Source organism: Neophocaena asiaeorientalis, unplaced genomic scaffold (genome assembly GCF_003031525.2).
Source record: "Neophocaena asiaeorientalis asiaeorientalis breed wild unplaced genomic scaffold, Neophocaena_asiaeorientalis_V1.1 scaffold43, whole genome shotgun sequence".
NCBI classification, from domain to species: domain Eukaryota; kingdom Metazoa; phylum Chordata; class Mammalia; order Artiodactyla; family Phocoenidae; genus Neophocaena; species Neophocaena asiaeorientalis.
This window is the reverse complement of record NW_020173674.1, coordinates 9,407,293-9,418,345: the sequence shown is the minus strand read 5'-3', so window position 1 is coordinate 9,418,345 and position 11,053 is coordinate 9,407,293. Positions and strand designations below refer to the sequence as shown.

At 60.3% G+C, this 11,053-nt stretch overlaps 1 protein-coding gene across 2 annotated transcripts in view; it reads right to left on the bottom strand.

Annotated features, from left to right (window-relative positions):
* Positions 1 to 11,053, bottom strand: part of RAB3IL1 (RAB3A interacting protein like 1) — a 20,765-nt gene that overhangs the window by 2,422 nt on the left and 7,290 nt on the right. For both annotated transcript variants that reach the window (XM_024749494.1, XM_024749495.1), the window contains exons 2-9: positions 7,301 to 7,547; positions 6,870 to 6,965; positions 6,701 to 6,778; positions 5,814 to 6,032; positions 4,475 to 4,603; positions 4,268 to 4,380; positions 3,967 to 3,990; positions 2,695 to 2,794 (exon numbers count right to left, since the gene is read on the bottom strand). In XM_024749494.1, coding sequence (XP_024605262.1) covers positions 2,695 to 2,794; positions 3,967 to 3,990; positions 4,268 to 4,380; positions 4,475 to 4,603; positions 5,814 to 6,032; positions 6,701 to 6,778; positions 6,870 to 6,965; positions 7,301 to 7,547 — 1,006 coding nt within the window. The remainder of the gene's footprint in view (positions 1 to 2,694; positions 2,795 to 3,966; positions 3,991 to 4,267; positions 4,381 to 4,474; positions 4,604 to 5,813; positions 6,033 to 6,700; positions 6,779 to 6,869; positions 6,966 to 7,300; positions 7,548 to 11,053) is intronic.

Below are 11,053 nucleotides of genomic sequence, written 5' to 3'. Positions count from 1 at the left end.
AGACCAGAGCGGGAAGACCCACGTCCTGTGAGACTCAGATAACTCTGGGCTCTAACGTTGCCGTCAACAGCAGCAATACTAGTACTCCTAATAAAAACGATAGCGAGGGCTTCCCTGGTGGCGCAGTGGTTGAGTAAAAAAAAAAAAAAAAAAAAAAAAAAACGATAGCGACAACTAAGCGTAACCAAGTACGCGTATCCGGTGCGGCAGACGTGCCTATCATTCCCAGTCTACACGTGGGGAGAGCTGAGGCTCCAAGAACGACCCCACAACGACTGCAGAGGCCATGGAGCCTCCACTTATTAAGTGGCTGAGCTGCAAAGATGAAACCCGGCAGGCTGCCTAGAATCCACGCTCCCGAGGGGCCTGCTCGCTCTGGCTACTGGAGGCCCCGGCCAGCCAGGCCTTACCAGGTGCTATTCGTAATGCCAGGAAAGGTGAGGGGATCAGAAGCTGCTCACCTGGCTGCCCTGGATCCCCACCTGAAGCCCTCAGTCTGACCTGAGGCCTGCTCCGAGCCAGGCCCTGCGCCAGGCACTGGGGACCCTGAGCTGGCTCAGACCTGATCTCTGTCACGAAGACTCTCATACCGTTGAGAGGGCGCTGTCAGTGCCCCTCCCAGGCCCCTTCCCCAGGCTGGGGCCCCATCTCCCCACTGCTGAGAATGTTGGCTGCTGGTGCCCCTCTGCACCCCATACCCTCACAGACTTCAGCCAATGACTGACAGGCATCTTGGGTATAAAAGGCCATGCCCGTGCCTCTGGGTGGAACCCACTCTGGGCTCCAGAGCCCCTGTGGATCAGGCTGAAGCCAGACTCCAGCTGAAGCCTCACCTTTGCCTGTCCTTCCCCCCACCCCCATTCTGCCACCTGAGAATTGCACACCGTCTCCATCTTAGGCCCTGCTTCTAGGGTACCCAACCCAAAGCAGGGTGGAAGGCAGCTGGCAGCTGTGCCCACAACTGCCCATGCTGAATACCCAGCACTTTGGGGGAGGGACATCAAGTGTGTGTGGGCCACAGGCTGGGGAGTGGAGAAAGCTGAGGGACGGGCGATGCTCCTGCTGGGCCCTCAAACACACAGGAGCCCTTGCCAGGAGGACAAAATTGGGTGCAGGGGGTTGGTGGCCCTGGCAAAGGCAGGGAGGTGTGAGAGAGGCCAGGTGAGGGGACTAACCCAGTGTGGCAAAGGTGCCTCCTGGGAGGGCTGAGGAGGGGCTGCATAGGGCCGGATGGGATGGGCAGGAGAAGCTTGAGTCCCAGGCCCTGGTGTTGCTTAGTGGCCAGTAGGCCCTACCAGAGGCCCGTGACTAGGGAATGGTGGGGAGCAGTGGGGCTCTCTCCCCAGGGCTGCGCTTTGGGGACAGAACTTTCTTCTCCCTATGGATTCCACACTCCTTGGTCTCATCAGGGTGGGGACCACATCCTAGAACTTCACACCCTTCCCCTCTGCCTTCCCAGCTCTGCCCAGGACAGCAGACACGTAGGCCTGGCAGAACAAGGTTCTAGATGTAATTTTCTAGGCATGGGAGCGTCTGGCACAGATCCCCTGGTTGGGATCAGAAAAAAACAGAGGTGACCCATGGCCACCAAACAAGGCTCTGGGCACAGATGCAGGGGGTGGAGACTGCAGCAGTTAAGAGACTGGATCCAGGATGGGGAGACCTCAGGTCTAGGCTGAGTGGCCTGGGGTGCACCCCTTTCCTTTCTAAGGCTCAGACTCCCTCTCTAATGGGAGCTCAGCTCGCTGCTGGGGGATTTGCCAGAACAACATGCTGGGCTGCCCTGCAGAGGCTGTCAGGACCAGACAAGCTGACTGTGCTGGTCAATCTACTGCCTGATGATGAGGCCATCTGCCCACTTTAGTCCAATCAGGCACCTCTAGTAGGTCAAGGGGAGGAGATGGTTCCTCTAAGAGGACCTTCCACACCACGTCACCTTTGCACCAAGCTTCAGAGTTTTCCAAACTTTTGTTCTTTCCAATCTTCTTCACTGTCTTTGAAGGGACAGAGGAAAGGGGTCCACCCCACCCTCATCCCAGCTCAGTGAGGCCCCTTGATCCACTGACCCTCACCTGGGTCACTCGGCAGGTGAGGGTAGAAGCTGGGATTCCTGGAGGCCCCTCAGAGCCCACAGCTGACTGTCAGCCTTGTGTGCCAGACAAGCCTCAGAACCTTCTCCAAAGCCTGGGGCCGGAGCCAGGAGTCAGGAGCCTGGAACTCTAGTGTCACTCCCTTAATTAGGTTATATTAAACGACAGAGCTGATGGGTGTCACTCCCATGATTACTTTTCGGCAAGCAAGAAAATGGCTACCTCAGTCCTTCAACCACAAGGAACTGACTTCTGCCAACAACATGTGAGCTCAGAAGAGGACCCTGAGCTCCAGAAAGGGTGCAGCCGCTGATACCGTGACTGCAGTCCATGAGACCCTGAGCAGAGGACCCAGCTAAGCTGTGCCCAGACTCCTACCCAGGGAGTCTGTGAGATAATAAATCAATGCCACTAAGTTTACGGTAACTTGTCACACAGCAACAGCAAACAAATACACTGGCTTGGCTGTGTGGCCCAAGTCATTCTCGTACCTCTCTGAGCCTGTGCCCTGCTCTGTAGATTGTAGGTTGTGCAGCCTGGGGCTCAGAGTCCCAGCCCAGGGAGCCTCTAAGGAGCCAGGTAACACTCCCATTGGATGACTCACTCTGGCCCGGGAGGACGGTGAGATGTAGTAGTGGCTCTCGGAGTCCCCAAGCCGGATTCGGTGACGACAGGCGCAGGCCAGGCCACTCAGGGCACATGTACTAGGGAAAAGCAGACCTCAGGACCATGGGGACGGCTGGGGCTTGCCCACCCAGCTCATCCGGGGAGGATGCAGCAGCCAGAGAAGGCACAGAGGGAGGCGGAGGCAAACACACATCAGGGTGGGGCCTGGCATCCTTTCCCCTGGTCCCAGCTTCCCAAGGAGCCTGGAGCCAGGCCAAGGAGGGGGGCAGTCTCAGAAGTCCCTGGGGGAGACCTTTAAACCAAGCTGGACCCCATCCCTCAACCCCTCACCTCACCCTTGCTGGGCAGGAGAGCTTGGTCAACCTCAGGCCAGGTGTACCAAAGCTCCACCCTCTGCCGCCCCTAAAAATGCTGCCCCTACTTTACTGGGGCCCTCAGACCCAGTCACCCCTTCCTCCTAAGCAGGAGTCTTCTCTCTCCTCCACTTAGGTCACCAAGTCCCCAGGCTAGGTTCTGCCAATAGGACCTTTTGCCCAGATGCCCTCAGTTCCTTCCAACCAGACTTCTGCCTCATCTCCGCCTTTCTTCTCCATGTTACAGCCAGGGGCTACTCCAAAAACCCACATCTAGCCCATTACCTTTCCCTGCTGCTTCCCTACTGCCCAGGAAATAGTTATGGAGAATCCCGAGTAAAGGAAGGTTAAATAGGCTCCTTGGTTGCAGGACTTATCAGAGCCTTTGCTGCCTCCAGGTTCACTGTGACTCTGATTGGACCAGGGAACACTCTTTTCAGGGAACGTTAATCGATGATTTGTGAAATGCTGGCCTCAGTGGGTTAAAGCCCAAACCTCATTTGAGGCCTTCACACTCTGGCCCCAAACACCCTCTGTGGCCTCAGCCCCAACCCCATGCCCGCCCACTCCACTGCTCTGCCCACCGATCCAGTGGTGTTTCCATTAATATTCCAGCTTCTCATACCTCCACTCATGCTGTTGCCTCTGCCTGAAAGGTCCTTCCCTGCTCAGCAAACTGCTATTCGTCTTTCAAAACCCGGCTCAAATGTTCCCCTCTGTGACAAGGCTCCCACCCAGGGGCCTCCCTCGCAGGCCCCAGTCCCTGCCCTTGCTCCATGCTGGCAGCTTTGCTCTGCTGCTGGCCCTGCCCAATGCCAGCTGAGAAGCAGGGAGGACAAGATGCCAGGGCCATCGGGTCATTGTCAGGAGGTGGAGTGAAAAATGACGTCACTTACGTGTCAATCGGGGCCCGGAACCCACTGTGGGAGAGAGGGGGTAGGAGAGAGATGCACGTCAGGCCAGCCAGGAAGGGGGAGACCCCGGCTCCATGACTAGAGGCAGCATGTCTGCCAAAGATGCCTCCTTGCCTTGAGCGGAGGCAGCCACTATCCCTCTCTGGTCAGGTGCCCCTGCCCAACCCCAGGTCCCTCTGCAGGACCCGGCAGGCAGGCCTGAGGCTCAGTCCTCCCTGGCCACCCCCTTGGTGCAGCCCAAGGCTATGCGGGCCTTTCCCAGGGGGCAGGGCGCTAAGCTTACTTGGTGCGGCCACACTCGACAGCGGCCACCTTCACCGCGGGCAGTGTTTGTGAAGCCACGGGCTCGATGGTGAGCGTGTTGTCCTCCACGGCGGCCCGTACCAGGGCTGAGAGCTGCGGTAGAGCAGGGCGGAGTGGGAGGTGGTGAGGGGCTGGCCGCCGGCTGCAGGGCCGGGCCCCCCGGCGGGCCACCCTCTGTCTGCCTCACCTCCTGCATGGTGAAGTCCAGGCAGGGGCCCACGTCTTCCCGGTACACCCTTTCCAGGAAGGGGGAGGTCTTGTCCAGGGTGGGCGATTCCCTCCAGGCCTGGAACTCTGCAAACAGTGTCGTGTCCACCTGTGGGGGAAGGTGAGCAGGTGGGGCAGGGCACTGGGGGGCCAGCATGGCAGAGACAGGCAGAGCCCCAGGAGGTGGGGAGCCAGGGAGGATGCAGTGCAGACCCCAGCGGGCCTGTCCCCTGTAGCCATGCAGGGGACCCGAGTCCCAAAGAAGAACTCTTCTCTTCCCCTTGCACAGAAGAATTTAGATTCGGAACTCAAAAGTTTCACTTCCAAGTGTGTTGGAGTTGTGTTGCCAGTTTCTTGGCCTAGAGAATTAGACTTGGGTCCAGGGTCTCATTCTGAAGACCCTCGCTGCCTCCTTGAGGAGGGTAAGTTGAAGAGTGACGCTGCAGGTACCCGCAGGTACACACAGGGACCTGACGGGACGCACAGCACACACAGGCATGCACACACGGAAAGGAACACACACAACTTGCTGGCTGCCCTGGGGCACATGCAGAGGGAGAGGCTGGGAGGGGGCAGAGGGAGCAGCCCCTCTCTGGAGTCTTTACCTGTCGGGAAAAGGAGAGAGAGGTAGCAGAGGTGGGGCCCACGGGCAGCTCCCCAGGTGGGAGCTGCCAGGCCGGCTCGTAGGTGAGGTGAACCGCCTTGCTGGGGATCACGCAGAGGAGCAGGGAGAGGAGAGGGGGCAGCCCGGGCTGGGCCGGCAGGACAGACAGACAGACAGGTGCACAGAGACAGACAGAGGAAGGAGATTATTAGAGTCCAGCCGGAAGCTTAGAGCTCAGAAGGGGATGGAGAGGCCTGGCCCGCACCTCCTCCCTGGATGCTCGGGAGGCCTGGGGCAGGGCAGAGCTGGGGCCACCTTGGCATCAGAGACTCCAGGAAGCTGAATCCCACTACAGCCTTCAGGGGCATCCGCTGGGTGCAGCCCTGAGCTGAGCTCCTGACACCCACGTCCTGTGGCCCCAGGAAACCCCATTTACATGAGGAGACTGAGGTGCTGACAGGCGGCTTCACTTGCCCAAAGACCCATGGCCAAGGACATCACAGCCATTGTCCCGCCTGGACCAGGTGCCCCACGTACCCTACTGGGGGCCCAACACCTCCTATCACAGGGAATTCAGGCAGCCCTCACAGCCAGAGGACACAGAGGCCCAGAGAGGGTAGGACACGCTCCCCGTCACACAGCGGGGTCCAGGCGGGTCCCCACTGGGCACCGCTGCCTGGCTGACAGTGACCACTGCCTGCCCGCTGCCCCTCACCTCTTTGCCCTCCTTGTCCGGGCTGGGGGTGTGTCCTACCGCGGTGCACACGGCGGGGCAGAGGGCGCTGCTGGTGCTATTATGACGCAAGTGGCCCTTGCGGGGTCCGGCCTTGGTGGGGCTGAGCAGCTGTGGGTGGAGCTCACGGTTAGGAGAGGCTGGTGTGGACGTGATGACCAGTGTCTTCAAGGCTGTCACCTCTGCTTGCAGCATGTCGATCTGGCCGGGAGAGATGGCTTTCAATATTAACCCAGGGCTGAGGCTGCCCCAGCTGCCACTGCCTGCCACCCCAGCTCAGGAAAGACCACCCTGAGCACCTAACTCCACCCGTTATCTTCGGAACAGCCTCTGGGTTGGGGGCTGAGATACCCTTTCCACAGATAGGGAAACTGAGGCTCAGAGGAGACACAGCCTGGCTGAGGTCATACTGGGAGCCAGGACTCTGTTAGGTGCACGTATCTGGGAGCTGGCTGGGTCTCCCACTGAGGGGCCCCCAGGAGCCAGGAACAGCCCAGCCCTCCCATTTTACAGATGGGTAAATGGACTCCAAGGGATAAAGCTACTTGCCCAGGCTCACACAGCCAGACTGAGGTTTCTGCTTTGTAAAGGGGGTATGGGACGGAGGAAAAGAAATTACAATGGCCACAGGATCCTCCCAGCCCCTGAAAAGGCCCCCAGAAAGGTCTCCGTGGTACAGCAGAAACACAGCTCGAGTCCCAGGGAGCTGGGCTCCCACTCCAGCGGGAACGTTTCAGTGGGGCCATCTCGGATGCCTCTGCCCCTCCCTGCTGGCCCCCCAGTCCATGCAAGGGTCCAATCGGGTGGCGGAGGCCGGCGCTCGCAGGGCTCAGAAGTGGGCAGGAGGTCTGGGCCGGCGCGTGCCTCACCTTGCCCCGCGTCTCCTTCAGCTGCTTTTCTGACGCCGCCTGCTTCATGTTGGCTTCTCGGACCATCTTGTGGGCTTCCTGGGAAGACGGCTGGCTCCACGTGAGAGGCAGGCGCGGACGGACGCCCAGCTGCCCCGCCCCCTGCCCGCCGCCCCGCCCCACCCCGCACCTCGAACAGGCTGGCCGTCAGCTCCTCCAGCTCCCGTTCCAGCTGCCCGCGCACCCTGCACAGCCGCTCACACTCCGCATCCTTCAGCTTCAGCTCCTGCGGGGCGGGCGTGGGCACAGGGAGGGCGCTGTGAGCCCCCAGCGGCCCCGGGCCTGGCGCCACTCCCGGGGCCGCCTTACATGCGCCTCAGGGCCCCGAGCTTGCCTCCTCTGCGCTTCTACAGATTAGAATATGCTTTTTCCATTTAGCTCAGAGCGTGAAGTTGAACCCCAACCGTCAGTTTGTTAGAGCCTGGGAACGGTTTTCAGAGATGTCATGACTTCTAAAAGTCGTTTCAAAGTCACAAGAAAAACTGTTTCTCCTTCGTTTGGGCTGCCCTCCTGCCCAGCACAGGCCTGGCATGTAGGTGGCTCCCCGCCCTCAGAGCCCACCTTCTGGGCTTTGTGCAGCTCCTCCTTCAGGAACTCTGAGCCCTTCTCTCGGATCTCCATGGAAGAGCTACGCAGACGCAACACGTCCAGCCGGGTGGCCGCAGGGTCCTCCTCGCCTTGGGCTTCCTTCCCTGCAGGGGTCTCCACCAGGTCTGAATCCCTGTGGCTTTTGCAGGGGCCCACACTCTTCCAGGGGACTGGGACAGCTTCAAGGGGCGGTGGGTGGCCCTCGTCCGGGTGGGGCTGGCTGTGAGGCAAAGAGCAGATACAGGGTGGTGTCCCGAGGCCTGGAGAGCTAGAGAGCTGAGGCCAGGGACCAGCCTCGGGCAATGCACCTGCCACTCTGGGCCTCAGTCTCCCCATCTGTAAAATAGGCCATCACGGGGGTTGTCACAAGGGCAGAATGACCAAGAACAGGGTCTCCTGGGGGCAAGGACAGGACTCATTCATCTTTGTCAACCATCCCCTCCAGCCCAGGACCACAGCAGGTGCTTGTTTGCCCAGCAGATATTGTAAATGCGTGCGTGTCGAGAGCCCGAGTTTCCCCCTGTATAAAATGGGGACAATCCCAATGGCCCTACCTCAAGGGTCACTGAGTGGATCAGAGATGTGCAGAAAACCTTGGCACACGAGATGATTAAGTGGGAACTGCCTTCATCGCTATGGCTCATGCATAGTTTATGCAAATTCGACGCCATTTAGGGTGGACCAGAGAGGAAGGGCCTAGCCAGGGCAGGCAGGGCCGGCTGAGGCAGGAAGGTTCTGCAAACAGCCTAAGCAAGGCAGCCCCACTTCCTGCTCTCTGGGCCATGCAGGGGGGCAGTCCCAGCTCTCTGCTTGGTCTGCCTTGTGACCTCAGGCCAACACCCCCTCTCTCTGGGCCTCAGGACCCTCCTCCCTCAGAAGCTGAAGACCCTAGAGGCGGTGCGGGGTGGGGGCCGCCAGCCGCTGCCCGCCTCCCATCCACGGGCCCCCCTTCGCAGCAGACCCTGAGGAGGGAGGGGAGGAGCGGGCTGGGCCGTGGTGGTTTGTGCCAAGACAGCACCCTGGACTCGCTCACTCAGCAAAAGCTGGCGGCTCCTGAGCCAGCAAGCTTCTGAGCTGCAGTGGCTGGGCCGAGGCTGGGGGCTGGGCTGCTGATAGCAGTGGGGAAGTGGAGGGCAGGGGGCCAAGAGGGGCCCACACGGGAGGGAGGAAAGACAGGGCCAAGGGGTCATGAAATTCAGGATCGCGGAGGGGAAGTAGCACAAGGCCAGGGTCTGTCCGGTCCCACCTCCCTGTCTTCTGGGCCCTGGGACAGTCACTAAGCAGCCCCGGAGCCTCAGTTTGCCTTTAGGTAACACAGAGGGCACTCAGGGACCCCAGCAATGAGCCCATTCCCGACCCTCCGCATGGCCCTGTCCAGCTGCCCAGCCCAGCCTGCCGTCTGCTGGAACTGGCCCCGAGTGTGGCCTCAAGGTTCCTGGGGCTGGGTCCTGCCTTGCTAGGACGTGGGACTTTGATGAATAAAGTGGGAACACACACCCACCGCTCCATCAACAGTGTTTATGCCGGACAGGGATCTTTCCTAATACTTTGCTTGGGGGGGGGGTCTAGTCGGGAAGGGGGGGGTCCCTGAAGCTTGGGGCAGTACTGTGGCAGCCCCAGGCTGGGGTCTGCACCCAGGGGACTCATGAGGGTGCTCTGCCCATGTTATCTCAGCAGCATTCGTGGTATTGTTCCCATTCTACAGTTGAGGGACGGATGCTCAGAGAGGTAATGGGACTTGCCCAGGGCCACACAGCTAGTCTGTGGCACTGGTGGGACAGGCGGCCAGGTCTTCAGCCCAGGTCCAAAGCTCTCCAGCCACAGCGGACAGGCAGGTGGGGTGTGGGCCACAGAATTTTGCATCTGCCTTGGGATCAAGGGCCGCTGGACCCAGGGGCATCCAGGAGGCTCCTCCCTGGCTGTGACGGGAAAATCTGAGCCAATTCCAGCCCAAACTGGCTTCTCAGCCTCTGCTCAGGCAGGAAACTGCCTCCCAGGAGGGAGGCCAGGACTGGGGGAGCTGTGGCTGAGAGCACAGGCCAGTCAGGCACGGCCGGGTCCATGCCAGCCTCTGACCTGGGGTCCACGCGAGCCCCTGGGAAAGTTGCTGAAATTCTTTCAACCTGCTTCCCCGCCTGTGGGATGGCGGTTAAGACCTGCAGGGACACACTGAGAATCCAATGAGGAAGTCACTGGCTACAGCGCCAGTTAAATAGTGGGCTATCTGCCAGGTGCCTCCACCACCTCCACCATCCCTGCCCAGGCTCTTGTGTCCTGCACCTGAAACCCCAGGCCCTGGGGATGTACCCACTGTGGGAACCTGGAGGCCTGGGCCCCAGCCCCACTTCCTCAGTTGAGAGAATGGCCACAGTCACTCAGGCTTGGTGGGGACCCCATCTCGAGACTGCCCACTACCATAGAATGAGCAGGAACTACAGGCCAAGGGCAGGGGTTGACTCAGGGACAGCACAGGGCACAGGGCAGGATCCCAGGTCTCACACACCTAGCCCCACAACAAGGACCACCCTGACATTGCCAACACCGCCTGCCTAGGGGAACAAGGCCGCCAGCCCCTCCCACGAGGCCTGAGCTTCGTCCACCAGTGTGGTCTGGGCCTCTGGCCACAGTGAAGGACTCTCCAGCGGGTCCCAAGGGCACGGGCTGGGGGTGCGTCCAGACAGCCCCCATCATTTTCCTAACAGGCTCACTTTGGCCTACTTCTGGGGGGATGGCACCCTATTTTGCAGCCAGAGGAAACAGTGGTCCAGGGAGGCCTGAGACAGAGTGTGATACCCTCCCCCTCTCCCTGGTGGAAAAGCCCACGAGCAAATCCTCATGGCAGAAGGCGTGGGAACAGCAGGACAGCCCTGTGGTCACCAAATGCCCAATGCCTGGGCCAGGGGTGCAGAAGCTGGAGGGAAGGAGGGTCCACTCTGTACTGAAATCTGCAGACCCTGCCCCTCACACTTCTGGGCTATGAGGCAGCTCCCGTGACTCAAAGTTCAGACGAAGGAGGGAGCCCAGGCCCCTTGGGTCCACCCAAGCCAGAATCTGCTATCTTCCACACACTTCAGTCTCCTAGACCAGAGGCCCGAAAATCCGGGTGTGAGTGCCTGGGGGCTGGGGAGCTCACTCCTTGGGCGAGCACGGGTTACCACTGGAGTCCTCCTGCTGTCCAGGTCCTCCCCTTCCAGTCCAGGTCCACAGCCCTGTGCACAAAACTTCTCGGACCCCATTCCCTGCAGACACAGAGTTCAGTGTCCAGGACACACAGCAGGGCTGGCTAGGAAGGGGTCTGCTCGGGTAGCGGGGTGGGAGATACTAAGAGTCAAGGTCAGAGGTAGGTGGGGGCAGCCAACATCCCCCATCCCGAAGCCACCTCTGCGGCCTAGAGCCCAGGGCAGTTCATGCAGGAAAGGCCCCACTGGGTGACTTCCCCAGGAAACACAGAAGGCAGGGGAAAGCAGTAACCTCAATCCTCACCCCCCAGGCCACCCCTAGGAGGACCAGCAGGGCTTTTGTCCCCAAGCAGAAAAAATGGCAAAATGAGGCCCACCCCGGATTCTATGGTCCCCAGTCACAAAGCAACCCCACTGGGCCAGGAGGGCCTGAACGGAGCCCACTCCCGGGGCCAGACGGGCCCAGGTAGCGTCCTGGATACCCTTTCCCAGACCCAGCCCAACCAGCCAGCCATGGGGTCCTTCTGCTCTAACCTCCCCTTCTCTG